The 23,891-nt window shown below is 49.8% G+C and overlaps 6 protein-coding genes across 6 annotated transcripts; 4 read left to right on the top strand and 2 right to left on the bottom strand.

Annotated features, from left to right (window-relative positions):
• Window positions 1-529: 529 nt before the first annotated feature.
• Window positions 530-1,875, bottom strand: EJ05DRAFT_249945 (uncharacterized protein). Its single transcript, XM_033740148.1, has one exon. The coding sequence runs from the start codon at window positions 1,787-1,789 to the stop codon at window positions 704-706; it is 1,086 nt and encodes a 361-aa protein (XP_033603463.1). The 5' UTR covers window positions 1,790-1,875; the 3' UTR covers window positions 530-703.
• Window positions 1,876-3,112: 1,237 nt separating this feature from the next.
• On the bottom strand, window positions 3,113-10,697 carry EJ05DRAFT_473577 (Not1-domain-containing protein). The gene is made up of 4 exons (XM_033743429.1): window positions 9,977-10,697; window positions 9,592-9,916; window positions 3,699-9,541; window positions 3,113-3,645 (listed from the first exon to the last, which is right to left on the bottom strand). Exons 1-4 carry the CDS (start codon window positions 10,559-10,561, stop codon window positions 3,583-3,585), a joined length of 6,816 nt encoding a protein of 2,271 aa, XP_033603464.1. The 5' UTR covers window positions 10,562-10,697; the 3' UTR covers window positions 3,113-3,582.
• A 556-nt stretch (window positions 10,698-11,253) lies between these two features.
• Window positions 11,254-14,674, top strand: EJ05DRAFT_473578 (putative cell division control protein). Its single transcript, XM_033743430.1, has 6 exons — window positions 11,254-11,435; window positions 11,490-11,881; window positions 11,934-12,146; window positions 12,195-12,293; window positions 12,342-14,223; window positions 14,278-14,674. Exons 1-6 carry the CDS (start codon window positions 11,390-11,392, stop codon window positions 14,445-14,447), a joined length of 2,802 nt encoding a protein of 933 aa, XP_033603465.1. The 5' UTR covers window positions 11,254-11,389; the 3' UTR covers window positions 14,448-14,674.
• Window positions 14,675-16,344: 1,670 nt separating this feature from the next.
• EJ05DRAFT_250209 (uncharacterized protein) lies at window positions 16,345-17,407 on the top strand. Its single transcript, XM_033740149.1, has one exon. The coding sequence runs from the start codon at window positions 16,597-16,599 to the stop codon at window positions 17,371-17,373; it is 777 nt and encodes a 258-aa protein (XP_033603466.1). The 5' UTR covers window positions 16,345-16,596; the 3' UTR covers window positions 17,374-17,407.
• A 384-nt stretch (window positions 17,408-17,791) lies between these two features.
• Window positions 17,792-19,941, top strand: EJ05DRAFT_435380 (uncharacterized protein; the record flags this gene model as incomplete). The annotated part of the gene is made up of 3 exons (XM_033741695.1): window positions 17,792-17,884; window positions 17,933-19,148; window positions 19,196-19,941. 3 exons carry the CDS (start codon window positions 17,792-17,794, stop codon window positions 19,939-19,941), a joined length of 2,055 nt encoding a protein of 684 aa, XP_033603467.1.
• A 3,014-nt stretch (window positions 19,942-22,955) lies between these two features.
• On the top strand, window positions 22,956-23,672 carry EJ05DRAFT_473582 (uncharacterized protein). Its single transcript, XM_033743431.1, has 2 exons — window positions 22,956-23,470; window positions 23,557-23,672. Exon 1 carries the CDS (start codon window positions 23,013-23,015, stop codon window positions 23,463-23,465), a length of 453 nt encoding a protein of 150 aa, XP_033603468.1. The 5' UTR covers window positions 22,956-23,012; the 3' UTR covers window positions 23,466-23,470; window positions 23,557-23,672.
• The last annotated feature ends 219 nt before the right edge of the window (window positions 23,673-23,891 follow it).

The raw sequence follows: 23,891 nt of genomic DNA on the forward strand, positions 1-23,891 counted from the left end.
GAGAGGCTCAATGCCAAGGCTCATGCAGAAAGTTTCAGATCCCGGATGTCCTACACCCGCGAGCAACACGCCCCCACCAAAGACTTGATAGACCTCTGCAACATTCTACCACGTGTCACAGATTCAAGATATCAGCCAAGTGGAACGCTCATGTGACGGCCCCTGTTAGGCCGTCATGACCTTGCCATGTGGATGAGGCCTTGCAACGTCATGTAAGTGCTCCGTGCACTACTGATCCGATCTGTGAGTTGCGACGGCTTGGATAATCGCCACGATATCAACCACAACTTCTCTGTCATCGGCATTCCTCTTCCAGCGCCTAATTGATCACAGACAGTGGGACTTCTGCTTGGCATTAAAGCAACCTCGAACTGTGACACTTAGAGCCCCAGATCCAAAGCCCAACTGCTTCTATGAACGAAACTCCAATGTCAGTAATACCCTATTATTGGTCATTGTACGGTGCACATCAATTGTTGCTACCAGGATACAGGTCGATCCTTAGACGCTTTGGCATCAGTCAATTCTGTATATAAAGTTCATCATCGCCAGGATAAAATGTAGAACTCACCTTCATTTGCATCTTCTACAGATCTCTACAGTGCTGAGCACTCTTTCTTTCGCATACATTCTTTGATTCACCAGAGCTGTGCTCATTTCACTCACTCGATTTACTCTGTCCCATCATTACAAGATCCTCAATCTACATATAACTATCACTATGAAGATCACATACGTTCTTGCCACTATCATCCTGGCGGTCTCTGCACTGCCAACCAACCCAGCCCCAGCCCCAGCTGATGTCAATGTCAAAGCACCCGCCCCAGGAGAAGCACGTCCCAACTCTGACGCCCCTAAAGTCGTCAATGACCCAGTGGAAGCCAAGATGGCGGAGATGAAGGCCGAAGATGCCAAAGTCGAAACGAAGCCAGAGAAAGATGTGGCGGACAAGGGCGCCGAAGCTGAGGCTGAAGCCAAGATGGCGGAGATGAAGGCCGAAGATGCCAAAGTCGAAACGAAGCCAGAGAAAGATGTGGCGGACAAGGGCGCCGAAGCTGAGGCTGAAGCCAAGATGGCGGAGATGAAGGCCGAAGATGCCAAAGTCGAAACGAAGCCAGAGAAAGATGTGGCGGACAAGGGCGCCGAAGCTGAGGCTGAAGCCAAGATGGCGGAGATGAAGGCCGAAGATGCCAAAGTCGAAACGAAGCCCGAGAAAGATGTAGCGGACAAGGGCGCCGAAGCTGAGGCTAAGATGGAGGCCAAGATGGAGGAAAAGATGGAGGCCGAGATGCCGAAGCCAGCACCACCGGCGGAGAAGGGAGAGGAAGAAAAAGCTGTTGCGGACCCTGCTGCGACTGAGCAGGCTGATAAGAAGGCTGACCAGATGACCGCTGAGGATGCTGCCGAGAATGGTGACGCGAAGGAGGAGAAGAACGTTGACAACCCGGCTGCCACCCCGCCAGCAGCCAACGAGACAGTTGTTCAACCACCGGCGGCCGGAAACGCCACGATCATGTGCGCCCCCGGTGCTGGAAATGCCACTGGGGCAGCCAATTCCACTGGTGCCGCCAATGCGACCGCCCCTGCACCCGTAGCCCCGAACGCGACAGCACAAGCTCCTCCTGCGGAAGCAGAGGAAACAGAAGTCGCCAAAGAGGGGCAACAGAAGGGTGGCATGACGAAGTTGGTCAAAAAATTGTTCGGTAGGGATAGCAAGCCAAAGGAGGTCCGAAACTTCCATTTCGAGGCGCGTGAATACGCTCTTTTGTAAGCCTAGCGATATCGCCATTTTATGATGAGTTATCCTCTGTCTGGCTGGGTTACTCTTGGCGACTTAGGATTTCTTGTGTCTATGTCATGCTAGAGCAGTGGCTAGAGTGAGGATTGTCTCGAAGGAAAATCCCTTACAGTCTGGCAGTAGACTATGTTGGAATAGATGGTCTATGGGATTTTCCATGTATTCAGTTAAGGCTTCTCTGCGTTTCTAGCACAGCTACGAAGTAGAGGCTCGAAAGAGGTGGCACGCTATGGATGTGATAAAGCCATATAGCACTAAGAAGAGATAAGAAATACCCAAATCTTGGTTCTCCTCGATCAAGACAGATCAGATATCTGTAGAAGGAGCTATGTATTACACCTGTGAATATCTGACCCAATTGTTGTTGTTTAGTCCACGGTAGGCCTAAGATTGACAGACGCCGTAACTTATCTGTCGTCATAGAGATCTTCGTAGAATATCTCACAAGTTGAAAGTCGATCTATCAAATGACGCATACTTATGTTTAGGCTTGCTATTTCAGGGGAACAAGTTTCAGGGATACTCTATAAGTGGCAAAGAAAAGAAAGCGCAGGACTAGTCCCTCTATCGGCCCTGGCGTATCTCCTAAGAGACTTATTTGGCTCAAGCACATCGGCTCGACGGGGACGAACAACAATGCTGAGCATCTGCCATGGACGCCAGTCTGAATGTCACCGGCATTCAACTGCGATGTATACAAACATGTAATCATGTAGCCATAATATAGGTTCACACTTTTCTGAAGTCTTGCTTATGTAAAACTACCCAAATTGTGAAAAAGCGTGAGAGTAATCGCTGTTAGAAGCTGACGCTGGTTGCACACTATATGTTCTCGTTACAATGGCAGCTGTTCATAGAAAGTACAGTTTTCGCGGTCTGGTCTTTGGTATGAATGATGCCAAGAGCTCCTTCCTGTCGCCCGCACAGTTGCTGTATCGAGGCTGAGCAAATCCTAAGGACTACGGTACTGTATCGAAGTTCATAAAGAGGCCTCCCCGCTGCTAGAAGACCTCCCCATTGATAAGGAGGTTCTTCAATGACCAAGACACACTATCCGATATCCATGACCAGAGGATAACACATACAGCCAACCACATTACATCTAGGGATCGCCGAGCACGGCGATTGTTTACATACTATACGAATGCAGCGTGACAGTCGTTCTTCGGCCAGTCAGCAAGAAAGCGGAAGTAGAACAGAAGCTACTTAGTACTGTAATACTCAGTGTTTCGTTCAGAGCGAAGAGTCTTGCTAAGATCTGTGAGGCACTAAAGTCGGCGAACGGAGTGCAAACGCGTGATGTTAGATCAACATCTATTAACTTCGTTCACTACTTGGTAGTATCCTACATTATATGCACCCAGCCGCGTTACCGCGGCTACCCGGTCCCCAAGAATATGCTACATTCAACATCAAAATCCGTAACGCCATCGCTTTTGAGCAATTGAAAGCCCTCCCAGTCATGCACCTGCCAGACCGTCACACCTGTGATGTTGAGAAGATAAGGGTAGATTTTCATCTCGTGTCTCTCTACACTTTTACCGAACCCGGTTCCTCTAGAGACAATCGTGCTCGCTCAAGGTACTAAAGTAATGTGTGGGAATAGGAACAGGAGAAGTGGAAGTATTTTTAGGAATAAGATTGCCGATGGCAGATCGCCGGAAACAATGTGTGAAGTGGACGAGGTGTCCAGCAATATTGTCTGTTGATGACAAAGTTGTCGTTTTCTCGACTACGGCGATCATAGGTTGTAGCGACTAAAGTCCATCACCTTTCTGTAGGGGTTAGGAAAGGCTGCGAGGGTTTTGCTGAATATGTTGGAATAAAGCATGGAAAAGTCGTTCAACCTGAGATTGCGTTAGCAGGATACCTTTGCCATCAGAAGAGCATCGATGCTCACCTCTGGTGTCGCCTTAATAAACGGCAGGTTCCAGAAGGCTTGTTTGTGCGTTTCCATGATTTCCAGGAGGGTGATGATAAGACCCCATGGATGCGGTCTATGAACAATGAGTCGCTCGAGAAGGATTCTGGAAATGATCTGCTGTACTTCCAGTGCTTTGGAATCTGTCGAACCGAACAGGTGTAGGATCATGTAACTATAGTAACAGGTATGACTATTGGGCCACCTAAGCTGATTGGCCAGAGCACCTAACAGATAATAGGTAGCTTCTGGTCGCAGATTCTTCGAAAGTGCCTCCAGAAGCCGTACTGAGCCTGATGCCGGGTTGAACGACGGTGAATTGTTCTCCGTTGAAGAAGCCACATAGATAACGATGGCATTCAACAACTGATCGTTGACTGTCACAGGAATACTAGAGAGTCCAGTTTCGAGTTTTGTATGAGTATTGATAGCCTGAGAAATCTTCTCGTAGTCCTCAGAAGTTTGATCTGGGTCATGGATCATATTGTCAAGAGCGTCTTTGATCCCAGAGCGGAGTATGTACCCATCAATATCAGCCCTAATGACAGGCGCCTTACGTACCTCTTCCAGTCTATCGATCTTCAGACCGGCCATGAAGGGATCTGGCAGTTCTGGGAATGAAGATGGATATGCACTCAAGACTAGATTTCTGAGTTGTGTGCAGTGAGCCGGTATAGCATTGCACAGGCGGAAGTGGTTTTCCGCTAGGAACTCTGGGAAGTCGTGATGGATGACGAGTAGTAGTCTGAGTACAGCGCGATAGAGCGTCTGCGCGGCAAGGGAAACGTCGTTGGACTTTACCAACTCACCAGTGAAAGCCAATGCGGTCTCAATCAAGCGAGTATACATCTCCCAGCACTCGTCGTCGCCATTTTTTACGAAGGTTTCAAGAATAATCCGATGTGCGATGAGCGCGAGCCAGCCGAAGGCGAAGCAGGGAAAATATACTGGTTGCATGGCGAGAAAGGCCTTGCCCATGACAATATACATCTGCTTTTCAAGTCCAATGAAGCTATGCTTCGAAGCCTGAAGCTCGCAGATGATCGATGCGAACAACCGGAAGAAGACTTTCTGATTGAAACCTTCACCCTTTGTGTGATGATGTTGACACAAGAGGAGGACAACAACTGAGAGAAGTCTTTCGAAATGTTTTGGCTTCGACTCTTTGACAGCGCCATCAACGGGACCCAGTTGAGCTACAAGTGCGACAATGAGGCGAGCCAGGGCGTCCACATTGACATAAGCAGTGTCAAGACTTCCACCATACAGTATCCGCTCTTCAACTTCATAAGACTCAATGGATATCGCGATGCAGGTTCGGAGAAAGAGGGCGGTAGCTTCCTTATCTCCAGTAATTCCCAAGGTGCGTAGTTGGCTGATGAAAGAGGATAAAGTATTTTCAGAGACACCCTGTCGCTGTAGTTGTCCCCATTCGATAAAAGCGTACTCCATAGTATACTCCTTGCTTTGATGTGCGTTCATGAGGGCTTCTTCGGGCTTCGCCGGTGCATTAAGCTTCGACAGAACCGTCTTGACGCGCGTGAAGTCAGGGAATTCGGTGAGCCAATCGCTGAGAGCCTCGAAAGTGACGGCAAAGTCCGATCGCATGACGATAGGTACTTCGCCACTAATCATTTCATCCATCAAGTCCGATAGGAATTCTATAGCGATCTCCCTCCGAGACATCAGAGCCCTGGCAATTGCAACGTCAACCTTGTGGATGTCAAGAAGTCGCTCCTTGAGGAGGCATAGAGCTGCAAAGGCGTTGAACACACGGTCCTCCTCTAAAGGATCCAGCCAAATGATAACCTGTCGGGCTGTTGCCACCGTTGATTGGCACAATCGAGAAAGCAACATCACAAAGACTTCAACCTCAAGTCGACTGCTTTTGTCAGAATATATGAAGTTCGTGGCCTTGCTGGCAGCAGTCAAGCATAGCATATCTTTATGAGTGCCGGCGTTGTCTACAAGTGCAAGTATTTGATCGTAGAATCGACTGATCGGCGACGTCTGAGATAGGTCTTCTATGCGGGTCTCGTTAGCATCGCATACCGCACGCTGCAGATCTGTCATGAGCTCCAGTAATCGATCACTAGCAGCATTGTGGTCTAGGAAGCCGTTCATGTGTTGGTTTATTTGCTGCTGGGGAGGCAGCGATTGCAATCTTGGCGGCGGCTGAATGTTCTGGCGCGGCGCGGCTGGAGCCTCGGCTGGGTTTGGAAGGGTTGAAACTGTAGGGAATGGTTCCTGAAGCACATCTGGTACCTGTCGACTGCTATCTTGGGAAGCTGTATTGGCGTGAGCGATAGCAGGCCGAACTTGGCGTCCGAATTCTTCATATATTGCCTGTTGATCTTGATTGAGGCCACCGGGGCTCTGTTTGTAAGGTTCAGGAATGTAGAAGGCCCATTGACTGATACTTGGGTCTTTGAAGGGCTCGTTTGAACGACTTTGTCGATACATGCGACGAGAACGAACCAATTCTTCTATTTGGAGGTCGATTTCTGCCAAAGACTTCATCTCCGCAGCCTGTTCCACCGTGTTACACACCAAATCTAGGTTGTCATTAACAAACATCATGATTAATCCTTCAGGGAGAGCCTGATTAGGTGTATCACGAGCGAGGACTCGGATGTTGTTCATGATGCTCATTCTGAGGGGCTCTTTACAGGTAACGAGTGCCAAGCTTCCAGAGAGAGACTTGACTACGTTATGGGCGGCGCCTCGCAATTTCTCTTCGTCGGGTTCAAGCGCGAAGTCCTTAGCCACAAGCTGCTGTGTCGATATCGCGGCAATTGTGACTGAGCGCTCTACAACCGGGGCAATGATCTCAGCCACCGCCTGTTGGGCTGCATTTAGTAGGATATTATTCATCCTTGGGTCATTCCCCGGTGGGTACGAGAGCATGTCTCTGAGATCTGGCAATGTAGCCGCAATTGCGGCAGGCGAGAATCTGCCACTAGGGCCTCGGTTCCTATTCAGACCCATAAGAGAAAGCTCGCTGAACCCTTCCATACCTTCTGGAAGTAGCGACGACATGTCGAATTCTTCCTGTGGTGGTCTGGCACGAATGCAAGTAGATGGCTCGATGTTTTTATGGTTCAACTTGAGATCTTGGCACAGCACCTCAATCTCGAATTTGAGATTTAATTTAAGCTCGGTGAACTGATAGAGCTCCAACAGTAGGCCAATGATTTCCATGAGCCACGGGTTTGGGGGCCGGAAAACTGTCGAACTGGCTGCCTTGACAAGCACTTTACAGGTGAATGGGATGACAATCACCAGTCTCTGCGTATCATGACCTTGGATGAGAAGGTCTTTGAATGATATATTTTTGAAGAGGATTGGCTTATCACGCGCAATCGTCAATGATCCGAGCCACCCACCGAGGTTCTTCAGATGAGTGCGTTCGGTGGAGTTACTTACGGTCGATTCGCAATTCAGCATTCGAATGACCGATACATAGGTCTCGCGTAGAACCTCTGCCCATAGTGTTTTGTCGTCGAGAAGCTGGAGCATGTCGAGATAGAGGTTTTGAAAATTTGGTTGCATTTTGGCGCGTTCCTCGACAAGATAGTTTGCAAACCATTGGTGGTGCTTCTTCTCCAGGACTTCTTTCAGATCTTTGAGCTTGTCTTTAAGGTTGCGTTCGGAGACATTGTTCAGGACGAAGAGTACCTTGTCGGATACATCTTCGTCTGGCTCCTCATAAACATCATCTTGTTGCTGCTCCCCAACATGGAGGCATGTGAAATTCGGGACCGCAGGTTCTGCAGCCAGAAAATCCTCGACACTGGTTCCGTTTGGCATCCCGACGCCGTTCGGCGCCTCCCCATTGATATCGGAATGCTGCCCACCAACGATGTCTTGTGCTTTGAGAAAAACCTCAGTTCCCACAAGACCTGGCACCCTCAGTAGCCTATCGCAGAAGCTAGGCCACTCCTGCAGGCGATCAGAGAAATGTAGAAGTGCCTGGAGACCAAATTTGTACATAGACTCGTCGGGCTGAGATTCCTGGACAGCTTCCAGAACCATTGCTAGGCCAGCCTGGAGAGCAATTCTCGAGAGTAAGCGATAATTGATTATCCCCCCGAAAAGTACCGCAGTCGTAGCTAGGGCGTCAAGAGGATATTCTCCGAAGCAGTTATATTCGTCAAAGAGCCCGTGGATCATACACGCAAAGAGGTCCTGATCGGCTGGATCTTCTGATGTCTTGTACTTCCGAAGGGCATCGACGATGTCCCGTACATCAGACTCTTTAGCATACATCGTTCGATAATGTTCCTGCATCTTTTCATCAGCGTCAGCCGAGACTGAATTGCCGTCTTTGCCATTCTGATCTATGATGCCATCGAAACCTTCGCCGTAGTTGATCAATCGTGGGTACGATTGAATACAAGCCCTTTGGAGGGTTACAAGATCCTCATCAGGCACCTGGTTCTCCATGATTGATAACAGGTATTGAACTGTTTTCACAGCCAGGGGTACGGTCGTAGGTGGGACTTTCTCTCGTTGAGAATGAAGCTCATTTTCTGCTTTCGCGTGGAGGAAGTTACCTAAAGCCTTTGGAAACATTTGGGGCATGTTGATAAACATCTCCTGAGCCCAAGGGTTAATATCGTGAATATCGCGTGCGTGTACTTGTGCGGCGAGATCTAGACTCAATTCATTGCATGCCTGAATCAAAGCGGGAATCCATCCATGTTCGTGTGCATGCTCCAAAATTACTATAAGCAGCATATGGTTCGAGGTGTACGCATCGATGAGCCGGCCTGCGATCCAGCTGTAATCTTGCTTCCAGAGACCGTGCATGACGAATTGATAGTGTGGTAGTGACTTGATGAGAAATGGATGAAAAAGCTGTCTAAGTGCCTGGTCCTGCAGGCCACCCCAAGGCTTTGGGACTGCTGCAGCGGATATGAGGAATATATCGGTATTCGCGTTGATGACCGTTTCGGGGATACCTAAACTCTGGGCATGGTTGTATGCTTCTGGTGATCGGAAAATCGTGGTAAAAAGAGCACTGGTTGCGTCCAGAGATGCCATTGGATGATGCATAGACTTGTCGGCGAAACCTTTCACTTCGTCAGAAGCATCCTCGAACATTTCGCGGCTGTAAGCTTTGCGCAGACGGGGTATCTCCTCAGCGTCAAGGTCTTCGGTTGAGCATGATAGAAAAGCTACAACGAAGGAGAGCTGGGTCTCAGAGTATTTCCAGGCCCCACCCCACATGAGTTGGATGTCGAAATTTTCGTAGTCTTGTGCGAGCGGAAGCAGGGCTCGGTAAAGAGACAGAAATTGTTGTTTCGTGACTCGTAGCGTCTCTCGATCTAGTGAATGAACAATGTCTTGCCAATCTAGACGTTGGCCCGCCCGATGCTCCCGCAAGGCAGCGACAAAATTCGTCGCGTTGAAGGGCTGCGATCCCTGGCAGATGACCATATAGAGTAAGGCTGAAGTCACTTGTGTGTAACTGATGTTGCGCACTTCCACAGTAGAAAGCGTTTCCTTGCAGCTGTCCAATGTCGCTGTAGCCTGTGGACCTGCGCGATGGAAAGTCCTCACAATATGGTTCTCTGGCCCCATAAGCTCCACCATGTACAGTGCGGAGCCTATTTCAGCAGGCGGCGAAAGATGCAGTGCTCTGAACCGAGCAACAAGTGCGTTCCTCAGATCGTATTTGCTCTCATCGTTCCAATTACGAGGTGGGTATTGAGCGAGTCTTTCTATTACGGATGCGAGGAAAGCAGTCGACAATTCGTCTGCAGGCTGCGAAATTGCGTGAAGGAAGTTCGTGTAGTTGTTCGTGAGGATCGCGTCCGCTGTTTCATATAAGCTTCAAGTCTATAACACATTGCCAACGGGACTTTACCTTTCGTCCTCAAGTCTGATTTGCCAGTCGTCTTGAACGCAAGTGCGAGAGTCGTCTTTGCAACTGGATCTAATTTGAAATGCTCCATAAATGTTGAGAGATCGAAGTTCCTGAATATATCTCCATCCGTAGTGTCCACTGACTCCGCTATTCTTTGTGCTTGTTGAGGGTCCTGTAGAATCTTCTGCATCTCTGTCACGAGGAGGTTGTACGTGTTTGGATTTGCGCTCTCTACTGGTCTCCCGTCAAATACTTGACCTGCATGGGTGACCAGCAGTCGCTTGAAGTACTTGGAGAATACCTCCATGCCGTTCGAATCCACCAGCTAGTGACAGTGGTCAGTACTTTGTCCCATTTTACAGAAGAAGATCCAATAGTAACATACTTTGCGAATCTGGTCCGTTTGCGCCTGCGCTTTATCGTCTTTAATTGTGCTCAGTAGCAAGAATACTTGAGCGATGACGATCTTAGCTAGAGACTGACCCGGAGGTACGGAAGTGAGATTACTCGCTAGGCTTGGTGATGCCACAGTGCTTGGCTGTGAGAGCGATGGGGAAGCTCGTGCAAGTCTTGATCCTCCTCCGCCGCTGCTAGAATTGGCCCCACCAGTTTGCGAAGCGGAAGACAGAGCTGCGGCGGAGGAAGCCGGGTGTGGGTTATTGGTTGACGCTATGGTTCTTGATCTCGCAGAAGACAGCAGCTGGCCTGGAAGAGGCTGCTGCGATCCTGACTGGTTAGGAGTGAAAGGTGAAGAGGTTGAAGATGTAGAGGAATTGCGACTGATTGTGTGCCTCGGAGGAGGGAGGCCGGGAAAGGCAGCGTTTGCGGGAGAAAAGTTGGGGCGTGAAGGGCTGTTCGATGCGGTGTTTGAGCGGTTTGTCGAATTATTTAATGCGGTCGAGATGGGTGTTAAGCCACGACGACTGCTCTGGTGCTGACTGGAGGAGCCCCAAGAGAATTGCTGGCTCATTAGACCCGATATCCCATTTGACCCGCAATCAGCGTCAGATGAACGATGAAGACGCGTTGGCGATGGAATAGGTAGGAAAGCAAGATGCAAATGGAATTAAGCTCGTGATGGGATTGCGATCGTAAGAACAAGAAAGAGAGGTCGACATGCCAAGACTGAAAAAGGGAGCTAGGGCTGGGAGGCTAAGTTCTCGCAGCAAGATAATAAGTACTTGCGTACTGGTGGCACGACTGGGCTGCGGTAAAGCGCGAGGACTTTGTAGCATCCTCTTGCTACCACTCAAACGTTATCTACACTCAACTCTATCATCTACACCACAAGCTCTTATATTTGGAAGCTTATGAGTACAAGTAATCAGATGAGCGCTGCTGCTCACATGTACCATTGCTAGATACGTAGCAACAAGCCTTGAAGCCTTTCTGAAGAGCACAGCCTTTAGAGCGAATGAACGCGAAGAAACGCGAAGAGCATTCCAACACGATTTACCTGGGTGTGTGTCCTGACCAAATAGTATGTACGGTCAAAGTAAATATAATCCTGCTAGCATCATTGATGCATCAGTATCGAATTGTTCAGGAGCATGTTCGGTATCCAGCGAAGGCCACCACTTGGGCACCAGATGCGGGGAGTATACTAGGCATATTTCGGTTAGTTTGAGGCCGTTGCTGGCGGCAACCGAATCCAAACAACCGCGCTGATCCTTGAACCCCAATCTCGAGGGTTCTATATCACAATATACCAAAACCCTCGATATAGCACTTCGATATCTCTATATTCTTCTGATTGTGTATACAAATCTCGAAACATCCCCTTGAGAAGCGAGGCAACATGCCTTCTGCGACGGCCACAGAGCCACCTTCAGTCTCCCTTTCCTGTATTTACTAGCTTCCAGATCGGGATATGTTGCAGCATTACTGACCAGCCTCAGTCGCGAACAACTTCTGGGGTAAAGATGACGCCGGCGTTTCCCCTCTACTCGAGCGTATGCACAATGCGAAAGTTACTGGCGACGAATTAAAGTCCTTTTATGCTGCAAGAGCAGCAATCGAAGACGAATATGCCCGCAAGCTTCTCAATCTGGCTCGGAAGCCCTTAGGATCCTCGGAAGCCGGTACACTTCGCATGTCACTGGATGTCATTCGTGGTGAGGTCGAGTCGACCGGCAAAGCACACCAAAACATCGCCCAGCAAATGAAGACTGAACTGGAAGAGCAACTGGCAGCTTTTGCCGGTGGAATGAAAGAGAGGCGAAAGATTGTTCAGAACGGCATTGAAAAATTGCTGAAATTGAAGATGCAACAGACGTCGACCGTCAACAAGGTATGATCTGTCCCCATGTGTACAAAGAACAGCTACTGAAAATATCACGTAGGCCCGCGACCGTTATGAGCAAGACTGTCTTAAGATAAAGGGTTTCCTCGCACAGGCACACATGGTTATGGGACAAGAAGAGCGTAAAAATAAGGCTAAACTCGAGAAGACACAAATTCAGCTATCCACTACAAGCTCAGAGTACGAGGCCGCAGTCAAAGTCCTCGAAGAAACGACAGGTCGATGGAACCGTGATTGGAAGGCTGCTTGCGATGTAAGAATCGTCTCCAAGGTCCAAGAGCTCCATTAACAACGCCGACAGAAATTCCAGGATCTAGAAGAAGAGAGAGTTGACTTCATGAAAAGCAGTCTTTGGACTTTCGCAAATATTGCGTCAACTGTCTGTGTCAGCGATGATGCGGTATGTGGGATTTATTGACGTGATCAAGCCTGGCTAACATGAACGTAGTCGTGTGAAAAGATCCGCTTGTCACTCGAAGACTGCGATGTAGAAAAGGACATCATATCCTTTATCAAGGAAAATGGAACAGGCCAGGAGATTCCGGACCCACCAAAGTTTATAGACTTCTGCAGGGGCGATGCCAGCGATAACCTTTCAGATGCCGATGACAACAGCTACTCGGTAGCTCAGTTCCAGCGAACGATGAATCCAGCCTTCCGAACATCATCCCCTCAGCCTTCCTTACTAGACTCCCACCATGATCCTAACAACGTATTAGCTCGTGAATTTGGACTAAAGGAGGATCAGCCATCTCCTCGGCTGGACGCAAGCTCAGGTCAAACACCTTTAAACGTATCGCAATCCTCCTATTCTTCACAAATCAGACCTCGTGCGGATTCACGTGCTGAATCGCTTCACCAGCAGCTCGAACAAGGGCAATTTGGAGAAATTCCAAAAATTCCGTACAATGAACACCCAATGGACGGAATGACTCAATTCTGTCGTTCCGGTGGCCCTCCTGTCGACCGCTCTCAACCCATTAGTAACCAACAACGGCCACCGTCTCGTGACGACCACAGTGATTACTCGAACCCAGCTTCATACTCGAGTGCTGACCCTCAAAGTGGAATGCACTCACCCACAAAGCAGATGCAATACAATCCACCTTCGCCAGTGAAGCAAATGTCTGATCCTGTGCCCAATTTAGAGGAGAAGCAAGTCCAGAAAAAGAAGAGCGGCTTCTTCCAAGGTCATAGCCCATTCCGGAGACGAAGCAAACACGAGAAGGAACAGAATGGCGCTAGCAATACTAATAATCGTAACACCTGGTCACCGACAAAAGCTAAAGGACCCTTTGCTAAAGGGATTCATGCGTCTGTCGAGCGTTCTGCCTCTCCTGAGCCAATCGACCCTCGTGCGAACTTCCAGCTGAATGTTGGCAATAATGTATTTGACGTTGCCTCTCCCGACAAGAAAAAACAGGCACAGCCTAATGATTCAGCACAAGATGACCTGGATCCCATTGCTCAAGCTCTAGCAGAACTCAAGGGGGTGGGCAAACAAGGAACGGTTCGTCAATCCGCAGATCGATACGCTGGCTTGCGGACACCCGCACCGCCCGGTAGTCCCAATCCCAGTGCTCCTCCTGCTGGTGCCGTTCCTACTCCGTATGCGAATCAGAATACTCGTGGCACGCCTCCACCATCGTATAATCCACCTATGAGCCGCCTTGGTGCACCCCAGCCAGCACATACAGCCAAACAAATGCAGCAGACCACAGAGAAGTATGTTAACCAGGCGCGTGGCGCGTTCAATGGCAATTCTTCGCGCCCAACGACTCGTGGTAGTGGAGGCCATGATGTGATGCGTGCTACCAGCCCTGCTCCGCCGCGAGCTACCAGCCCACGACCTGGTATGTACAATGAACAGAACGGGCACATCAACCGGTCCACGTCCCCGAATCCGTATGGTTCGGGTCACGGTCGCCCACGGGCACAGTCGTCGAGCCCGATAAAGCAGCAAGCACCGAGCTCGTACGGAGGACACTCACGTGGAAATTCGCCCAATGCGCAGCCGGTTCCGCGTGCGGCGTCCCCGAACCCTCAATTCAGGCGAGATTCTCATAGCAGACCTCTCAGCCGAGGCGGAGAAGGTATGGCACTGCAGCTAGCACCGGGTCCAAGTGAAACTGGCAGTACTTATGGCGGCAGTCAACGTAGCCGAGACGGACGACCGATGAGTAGCTACTACGGTAGCAACAGCGGACGTGGTAGTGACCTTGGCACTTATGGTGGGCAGTCTGTGGGACAGGTTAGCACGAGGGTCAGAAGTAAGAGTGTAGCAGAAGCCAGACAGTATACTCCCGATGGCCGGGCGATCTTGCACTACGGTAAGTCTCCCTCTATGCTGCGCTTGTTTGAGGTTTGCTAATCTAGAGACCTAGCACGCGCAATGTACATGTACCAAGCTCAGATTCCAGAAGAGTTGTCTTTTGCAAAGGGGGATGTCCTTGCAGTGCTGCGACTCCAAGACGACGGATGGTGGGAGGCCGAGGTTGTAGGAAAGGCCAGCAGGCCGGGACTGGTGCCGAGTAATTATCTACAGAACTGCTAGGGTGAAGCTGACACCCATTACACTGCTGATGCGTCTTGACTGGTATGGTATATGCGATTTTGATGTATATGACGGTAACTGCAGCGTATGTAGCACGAAAATTGTGCAGATGCGGCTTTGATTTGGGTTATTTTGATATTGATCGCTCGCTGTCAAGGGTGCACATGGCGTTGAACAAATTCAGGTTCAAGACTGAGTATATATGCACGAAATAATGCCGTCTCTCTTTTTCACGTTGCGAGCGGACCTGTATGTGATGATGATGATGATGATGATGGAAATGGTGCTTGTCATATGTGATGCCTCAGGCCGTAACGGGATCGGTGAGCGCTAAGTAACAACCACGATGGAATCAAGAGGCCTGACTAATAATTAATGATTACCTGGCGGAGAGTTAATAATAGATAAGAGCTAGGAAGGTAAAGCCATGTTGCATATACTACGATTTAGCGAGGTGAGACATGCTGCCATATATGCATGAATGCAGCAGAGATGCACACCCGCCTGGCCAATCTTCGGCCTGACGAACCAGTCATGCTGAAACACTGGCCACGATACGACAGCCAGCAGCCGCCACGTTCCTTGGGCTATTCTAAAGTCTCTGCTGCGCTACTCTATCACTGGCAGGTGAATATGACATCTGTCTGAAACCGATCAACTCGGCCCTGTAATTCTACATCAAACTAACTAGCAGACAAGACTGAGTGGTCTGCTTGTCAGCTCACAGCAGCCCACTTAACTCTTTACCTTTGCTCAGCCACGCAGTGGTCGAGTAACAATAACACTGGAGGGAGCTGGACAACCCTTGAGTATCTAATATCGCTCTGTGCAGCCTTTCCCTTGTAACTTGTTACCCCTTGTCGCTTTCACACTTTGCCTCGAACTTCTCGCCACAACACCATCTTGCTTTCTCTCCAGCATTTGAGAGCGCCGAGTGAAGCTGAGCCCGCGCGCAATCAAATTATATCTCACCCGAGCCAGCGACGAACTGGCGAAAAAGTAGTCTTCACGACGATTCGATAAGAGCTGCGCCACCACCTCTCCTACTCTCTCCCTCTCGGCCATTCTGTCGATTCCTACAGCTTTGCAACACATCCTGTCGATCATTACTGCAATCTGAATCGCATTCTCGTTTTGGTTGCCTGATCGGTACCTTACTTGGACTATTCTAGGAACTGATTTCTATTCCTTAAAGGTAAGAGGCCTTAGGTCCATTTCTGTCCTTCAATCATTTTCGCACCACCGCGGTGCATCTTCAACACCTGTCGTGCGGGATATCACCGCTTTTCCTTCACCTAACGTCGTCTTACAGAGGTGTTGTAGCCGCTATCAGTAATATTAATGTGAGCCATATTCTCGTTCGCCTCAACCAGTCATATCTTAGTTCCAAGTTGGTCAATGCAAGTGGGACACTTCACCATACACGTCGAACTCGACCTTAGATATCCTGCAAAGCAAATATCGATAACTGCCATTCACACATACGACACAAGGAAGATGTCAGACTGATGAGATGCCCCGGAAAGCCACGTGATAATATTGAACAATATTCAAGATGGGAGAATTTGGCGGCCAAAGCCTTCACTTATCTCGCGTGATTATATACTTGCGCCATTTGCTAATGCATTGATCTTCTAGGCCCTTCTTTGGTTCACACTGGCCCAGTCGTCCAACTTCCTACTATGAGGAAAACACGGATTCCGTATCCACTCTTCCAAAGAGACAAAGATCGCGAAAGACACCAAATCGGGAACCCTACTCTTGTAGAAACCACTTACGACCAGCGGCACCTTAGAAATGCCACCAACCTACGCGATGCTGGTGCAGTGTCCAAATCTCTGAGACAACGAACCTTTCCACAGCCAAGTGAACATGACGCGTCATATCAGCACGAGTGAGATATAGCCATCCATGCAGAGACTGGCAGCGCACTAATCTTCACAGTCATTTGAGACTACCACGGACACCTTTTGGCAATGAAGTTCGCATTTCCGCTGCGCCTACAGATGTATCTGAATACTCTCAAGGACAATCGAACTACGGGTACGACTACTATGATCATCCTACGGCTCAGACCTCACGCGGTGCCGACCACTCACCTCAGATATCACCTATATTGGAGCCTACAAACCCTGACGGGCGGAATTCGATGCGAAGTGTGTCGCCTATTCGAGAACCTTTATCAGCAACAATATTTCCGCAAACCCCGGAGCAGTTGCAGTCGAAGTGGTCGCCTAACACTGCTTCACCGGAGTCTACCTTCACACATAGATCAACAATGCCGGTACAGTCAAAGTTTTCACCAGTGTCGACTATATCTCCACAGTCAAAGCGTTCTGGTAGATCCGTTGCCGTACCTGAGTCAAAGTTCTCGGCCCATTCGACCCCGCAATCTAATTACTCTCCTCAATCAACTTTTGCGCCCGTACCGCGATATACAGGTTTCATTGACAACCGTCGCCCTCGACCATCAAGCCTCGCCGATTCTCTCACCACGGTCAACACAAAGAATACGACTGCAACAACCCGTAAACCGGTACCCCACCGTGTTGCTTCTTCGACAGCTGCCTCCATCATGACCAACGCAACCGCGAAAGCCCTGCCACCACCACCAATGGACCTCGATCCCAAAGATCGCATTGCAAACCTTGAAGCACGCATGGGTGATTTATATGTTCAGAAGAGCAATATCACCCGAATCATTGCCGATCTCAAAGAGACGAAACCGCAGAACCCTCTGCTCTCCGATATCGCGAAAAGGAGAGAAGATGAAAGAAGATTGCAGGAATTGGAGGAGCAGCTGCACAACATCGTAAGCGAGGAACATGAGACGGGGGTCAGTCTGAGTAGGGCGTGGAGAAAACGCGATGAGGAGAACCCGGAGTTTTCGTCGAGCGTCTTGTGGATTCACAGGGTCACCTCATAACGGCATTCGTTGGAGAACATAGGAGCCCTTTAGCATTCGGAGAAATGTACGAACGAGATCGTGCTGGATCTAGAAACGAATTTCTTGGGACACTATATAGCATTGGTTCTGACATACCCCCATTTGCGAAGGAGTTTGGCATATGTGTAATGGCTGGTAGCAGTGAACCTCGAGAATTTTCCTTATATTAGAAGAGAGTCGGAAATAGCTTCTTGTATCCTTTGCCTCCAAACGAGGTAAACAGGTTCTGCTCCCTGCTTGTGCTTGAGTTATCGTGACTTCGTATTCAACCCTGCACGTGATCATGGCTAGCCGATGTTGCCGACCTCAAACTTCGATTTTCCCACCAGGTGACTGCTGTTAGACTATTGCTCCATGTATATGCGCACTGTCTCATCTACCGGCCTGTCGCTTAGCCATGTCCGCGATGGTAACGTTCGCAGCCGATTCGGACGGTTTCCGAAAACGGAAACGCGTGCACAAGGCTTGCGATGCCTGCAAAAGGCGTAGGGTCAGTCAGCCTTGATGCATCTTCGACGATTCACTGACCCGAATTTAGAAACGTTGCAGTCATGTTTTTAATGAAAGTGAAGGGAAACATACTGGAGTTTCAGTGACGCCTGAGGAATGTCATCGCGATGGAGTCTCACTTGGCAGCGAGTCTCGCGAGGCGGGACAAAGGCCCAAGGCACGAAGACAGACTGAATTTACAAACGGCGTGAGCACAATAGAGATCGCACAGACCACGAATGAGCAGTATTCAAATGATATGCCTGAGCCCCGTGACGATGGCCGTGACCAAGAACCTTCACGTTTTGTGGGTTATCTAGCTCCGGAAGCACAGCTACGCGGTCAACTTCGGGCACAGAAAGACAACGCCGACCAGCTTATCCAGCATTATTGTGGGCACTGGGTCGCCTGGCAGCACAACTTCAAGTCGGGACTCGCGGGTGATCTGGCTCCCTCTTCGACCATAGTTGGACCAGAGGACCAATCAGTAGCTCACAACTTCCTAAGGGCATATCTGGATGCTATAGGAGTCAACTTGAGACCACCGCGTAAACATCAAGATGTTCTCATTCAGATATATTTCGAATACATTCATCCAATCCTACCGCTCGTGGACGAGGCTAAATTCAGAAGACAATATGGGGATGCTGAAGAACCCAGACTCCTTCTGCAAACCATTTGTATCCTCGCCGCGAAGCACGATAAAGCTAGGAGCCATCTCTATCTAGATGACTCATCCGTGGTGTATAACCCTCGCGACTTCTCAAGAAAGCTGTTCTCATCTGCTACCGCCGCGCTCGAAGCAAAGCTAGAGACAGACAGGATCACTCTGATCCAATCTCTAGCTCTCCTATCTCTACATTGCGAAGGCTTCGATGGGGCGGAACAAGCATCAATGCATCTATCTCAAGCCGTTCACCATGCTCACACTGTGGGTTTACAGTTTGGTCAGAAGCAGGGTACGATGGGACATGGCTTAGAGACCATATTCTGGTGCCTCTGGAGTCTTGACAAGCTCAACGCATGTATCAATGGCCGGCCATTACTTATGCACGACAGAGACCAGCACATACCAAGGCTCGAAGAGTCTTCGGAAAGGAGGACACCGTTTGGTATCTGGCTACAGCTGGCGGACGCACTAGACAAGGTAATCTGCTATTATCGGCCAGGCCTACCACCAGACAAGACAGGATGGGAAGAGGACTTTCCGTCGTTCGAAGACATCATAGGTGAAGGAGGTGATAGTCTGGATGCCCCCATTCTCGGTGAGCTCTATTTTTTACGCACATCGTACTCATACTCACATTTATAGCATTTCTAGAGCTCTTCTATCACGCAGTAGCGATGGCCTCACATCGATCGATGGCCATCAACGACCCCGTCAAAGCCACGCCATCTTATACACGCCAAAGCTTGTCTGCAGTACGAGTCGTTTCGATACTTAAAGATGAGTCTCCTGATAACCTTCCACCTCTACCTATTATCCCGTACGCTTTGTCCTTGGCCGCATCAACGGCCTACCGGAGATTCCGTCAAAGCAAGCTCCAGACGCACAAAAGCCGCGGAAAAGAGGATCTCAAGCGATGCTGTGAATTGCTGAACAAGCTTCGTATTTCTTTCTGGTCTGCCGGCGCCACTGCTGATTTAGGGAAGGCTGCGTTGAGCAAGGCAAACAGCCAGGACCTGATTAGACAAGATAGACCGAAGCATTCTGGGAGCAAATATGTAGAACCATCGGGAAATGTTCAAGCCTCCGTCAATGGCACTCACATAAGTGACATCCAAGGACCAGCTACTATCACTCAGAACTCAGTCTCTGACACCGACGTCGCAGCAGCGCAAGCCCTGAGTTCTTTACAGACCACACGCCTTCCCACCCCATCATTCGCGGATGAGATATTACCTCCGACTTCTGGCGAATCGCTGGACTGGCTGAATTTCGATCACGCTTTCGAAAATATGGAAACGCTGCTGGGGAGCGCCGGTGCTGACGAGTCGAGCTACCTACTAAGGCCTTTCAGTATTGATACAAGCATGCCCGGCATGTTTAGCCCCTAGATTTGATTGGCTAACGGCTGCTATCGATACTAAAATCGCGAGATGCCATACTATTCTTGTAAGTCATCCACTAAGCGCTAGTATTGGAGTGAATTTGACGAGTAACATAAAGGCAGTTCATTTAGTCCAAAGGATATCGATCAGCATAAGCCATTTTATTGTCAGTATCCTATAAGCAGACCTTGAACACATTTGCACCAGTCGCGGGAAACAGACTTGGAAACTGCCAGCGTTGCACTTCTAGGGGCCCTCGGCTGAGTTGCCCTCAGCATCTTGACCAACGTAACTCTCCACTCCAACATTCGTCTAGACCTTAACCGCATAAAAGTCATACTCGTTCTATCCCCTCTCGATCACAGCTCAAGAGCACAGCAGAAGTCTCGTGGAGGACAATGAACTGAAACTACTGTGAGATACCACCTTTTTCCGTCGCTCTGGTCAAGTCTCCCTGTGCAGTCCTCATATTCACATGTCACTAGGAGATGAGCGACTACATGTGGTGTTACATCATCACTAAAGCATTCTAGGACGTATATGAGGTAAGTACCAAGATGGGGAATGCGCAAATATGATCCAGTCCGTGGGAGAATCGTCTAGGCGTGAACCTGGACTCGGCTTCTGACCGCGCTCGTCCATCCCCTTTGTCCTTTGAAACCTTGGCGTGAGGTTTTTAATTCTATCAAAGTCATGATGGATCGTCAGGTGTACGAAATGTCGAACAAAGACCAAGCAGGCGTTCAATTTGCATCAGCCTGGCAGTCGTGATGACTCGCTTGTAGCCCTCTGCACCTCAGACTCCCATCAGCGGAGGAGGCTTCTTGTTTCAAAGTCGCATCACGTAGTCATTGCCAACCTGTTCCATATTGGAAACTTCTGTCCACGACTGTTTCAACGCGCCCATCACAATGCCTAAATAAGCAAATACGCCAGACCTTGCCTGATCCATGATTGTCACCGACCTCGCCTGGCCATGAACCAACTCGCACGGCCTACTGCACCGCGCCGCAGTTTCGGCTTCGCAGTCGTCAATCGCAGTCAACCACGGCTGCGGGACATGCACATTTGCACAGCGCCTCACGAAATGCGTGACGCAAGGATTCAATAGAAATGAATATCTGAGATCAGATCTCAGCCCTCTCGAAACATGCGCGGACTGCATGACAAAGAGCCGACTTAACACCTGGGCAGTTTTGGTAGGATCCTGAAGGAAGCAAGGGGTGATGTGGCCGCACATGTCTTATATCAGATCTATTCTATGGCATGCTTGCAGATTTGGGGATTGTGGGCAGGCTACGATAAAGCGACGACTCATCACATGGACATTTGTGCGGGCGCAACACGCAAGGGAGACCGCCCGATGCAGCGGGATCGGGACTCGAACGTCGAGGCGTGGGAGACATGGGCTATATGTCATGATCCGGGAGCCGGGATGTATGCGGCGGGAAGGGGGTTCACATGGCACACGTGCCGTTCCTGTGCCTTGGGTACAAGTGATCAGCTCACGTGGATACGACTTGGTAAGATCATGGAATTATGACGGGAGAAGGAAGGGGTGGAATCATCCCATGTTAGACTACCGCGTGTTTGCAGAAAACACGGATATCCCAGCGGATTCCCGGGCCCATGATTCCGGGACCCGGTGCGAGTCGGCTCAGTGGCTGTGCGCCGGGTAAACTTCATCGCCCTGCCCTTGCTTCCCCCCTGCCACGGCGCATCTACCTTCCTAGAGAATTGCACTGCGGTGTTTCGTTCTCCTTTGGTGTTCTTTGATGCTATTGTTGATTTCGCCCCTGATCACCGGACATGGCGACGGTGCACAAACTCCATGCTCCATGGCACAATATACACACAACTGGGCCGCGAGCGTGTACAACCTTCGCGCGCGCACCCCGACCATAATCGTCACCGCCTGAGCAAGCACTACAAGCGTTGCCAGTAAAAAATCGATCTTTCGATCTTTCGATCAAGTCAATTCTATCAATGCCCGTCTCTAAACTCCGTCCTCGGTACCGAGCCTGTCTCCGATCCTAGTCCATCGCCTGTAATTACCACTTACTCTCGTTAATCCATCGCCAACTTGCCACGCCTCAAGGCACCCATTTTCTACATCCAGAAATGCACCGCGCCATTCAACGCATCTAGAATGGATGCGACTCGGCCGATCTGGCGAGGTGCATCAGGGGCAGTTGGCAGTTGGCAGGCAGGCATGTGAGGTAAAGGGAGGAAGAGGCCAGAGTGGATCGGTCTATACTGGCGGTGTGAGACGAGCAGCTACGGACTTGTACTGCGATGCGATGCGACGCGATGCGATGGTGCGCGGTGGCTGTGGCGTTCTGGGCGATGGCTTTCATGGCTGTGGTCCAGAAGGGTCGCTGTGGATATGGCTTGCAGAACGAACAAGTGCCATATGCCGCGGAGGGTGTGATATTGGGGTAGAATATTAGGCTATGGAATGGTTCATGGCTGTTGGAATATGTCACGAGGTAGCACGCGTGGCGCCACATTGCTTATACAGTATGAGCGTTTATGTGTTATGCAATTACGTGCCTACAGTTGCAGCGGAGGGAACTCACCTACAGGTGTGCATGGCTTTTGGTTGTTCGGAGGGTTGCATTGGGTTGAGTTTTAAAAACTCTACTTGTGACGTCGCGTGTCAGCAACAACAACAGAACCTTATCAATGAGATGCTTCTCTGATAGAGACACTCTCTGTTGGTTGATGATGATGATTGTTGGTAGACGTAAGCCAGAGCTTCTCGATCAAGCTTGCATCTACAGCCAGCCAGCCCTACGGGCCGGCGCGCGCTATCGATATTCCAAGACATGGCAGCGAGGCGTTGACGAACGGTCCTAGATCATGGAGGTTGCATATCAAGCAAGACATCGAACCACATACACAGCGATCGACGTTGCGCCGGACAAATTTGCACCTTTCCAACGATTTGGCTTTAGCAATTTCGATATATTGTGGCGCCTGTGTAGCCTATGCTGTGCCTACAAATCACTATATTATGGGTCTCACAATAACGGCGACCATTGCCTGCGACGCCTAGCTCTTGACATGATAGTCCTATGTTCGTTCTCGACCATGGTAGAAGGGCAGGTTCGCAGAGGGCGTCACAGCTCAGCAGCCACGGTTTGGGCATCGATCAAATTCATGCTCCACCAGCTCGCCGATATGCTTTCAAGTCTCTTCCTTTTTTTGGAATTGTCCGCGCGGACGATACGTACACATGGGCTCACGGACTATTAAGACCAGTTGTATCTAAGCGTAGCTCTCGATGTGAAGGACGCCTTGTGTGTACCGTGTCGCACTGTTGGAAGCCATCAGTACAGGACGCAATCGGCCTTGAAACTCTTGGGACATTCGGCTGCGTTAGCCGTTGCAAACAGGCAAGCCCGTTCAAAGCTTTTCGTCGCTTTGTGGCCGCCACAACATGCGTGAATCGACCGACTTTTAGGTGGCTGCAGCTGCTGCTGCAAGGGCGGAGGTTGCCGTGTTGGAACCCACAGTCTGGCGCGTGATCACTATTGAGAACGTCAGGTTTTGCATTTCTTAGCGGGCGCATGGTTGCAATGTGCATTTGCGCGTCGAGCGAGCAATTGATGCGCTGACATTGAAGTTGATGCTCTATCCAGTGGCCGGAGTGGTACCTTGGGTATGATGAGGTGAAGCTGACTAAGAAGCAGGTAACCAGGAATTCTTTTGAGAATAGAACTAGGCAATACGTGTTGTAACTTGTGCTGCGCATACATGCATCCCAGTAAAGTCGAACTGATCTTTCAGATTCAACTGAGATTAGCCTTTCGTGACCGGCATAAGCCAAAAGCAAAAAGCCATCGTCTGACTTCCATGGGCATCGGAATCCGGGCTGTCAGTTCCGGGTCGTTCGTTTGTGATAAGCAAAGTTGCTCAGCCCTCTTCGACCCGCAAGCAAAAGATGCTTGTGA

This window comes from Pseudovirgaria hyperparasitica, assembly GCF_010093815.1.
Source record: "Pseudovirgaria hyperparasitica strain CBS 121739 unplaced genomic scaffold EJ05scaffold_3, whole genome shotgun sequence".
Lineage (NCBI taxonomy): Eukaryota > Fungi > Ascomycota > Dothideomycetes > Acrospermales > Acrospermaceae > Pseudovirgaria > Pseudovirgaria hyperparasitica.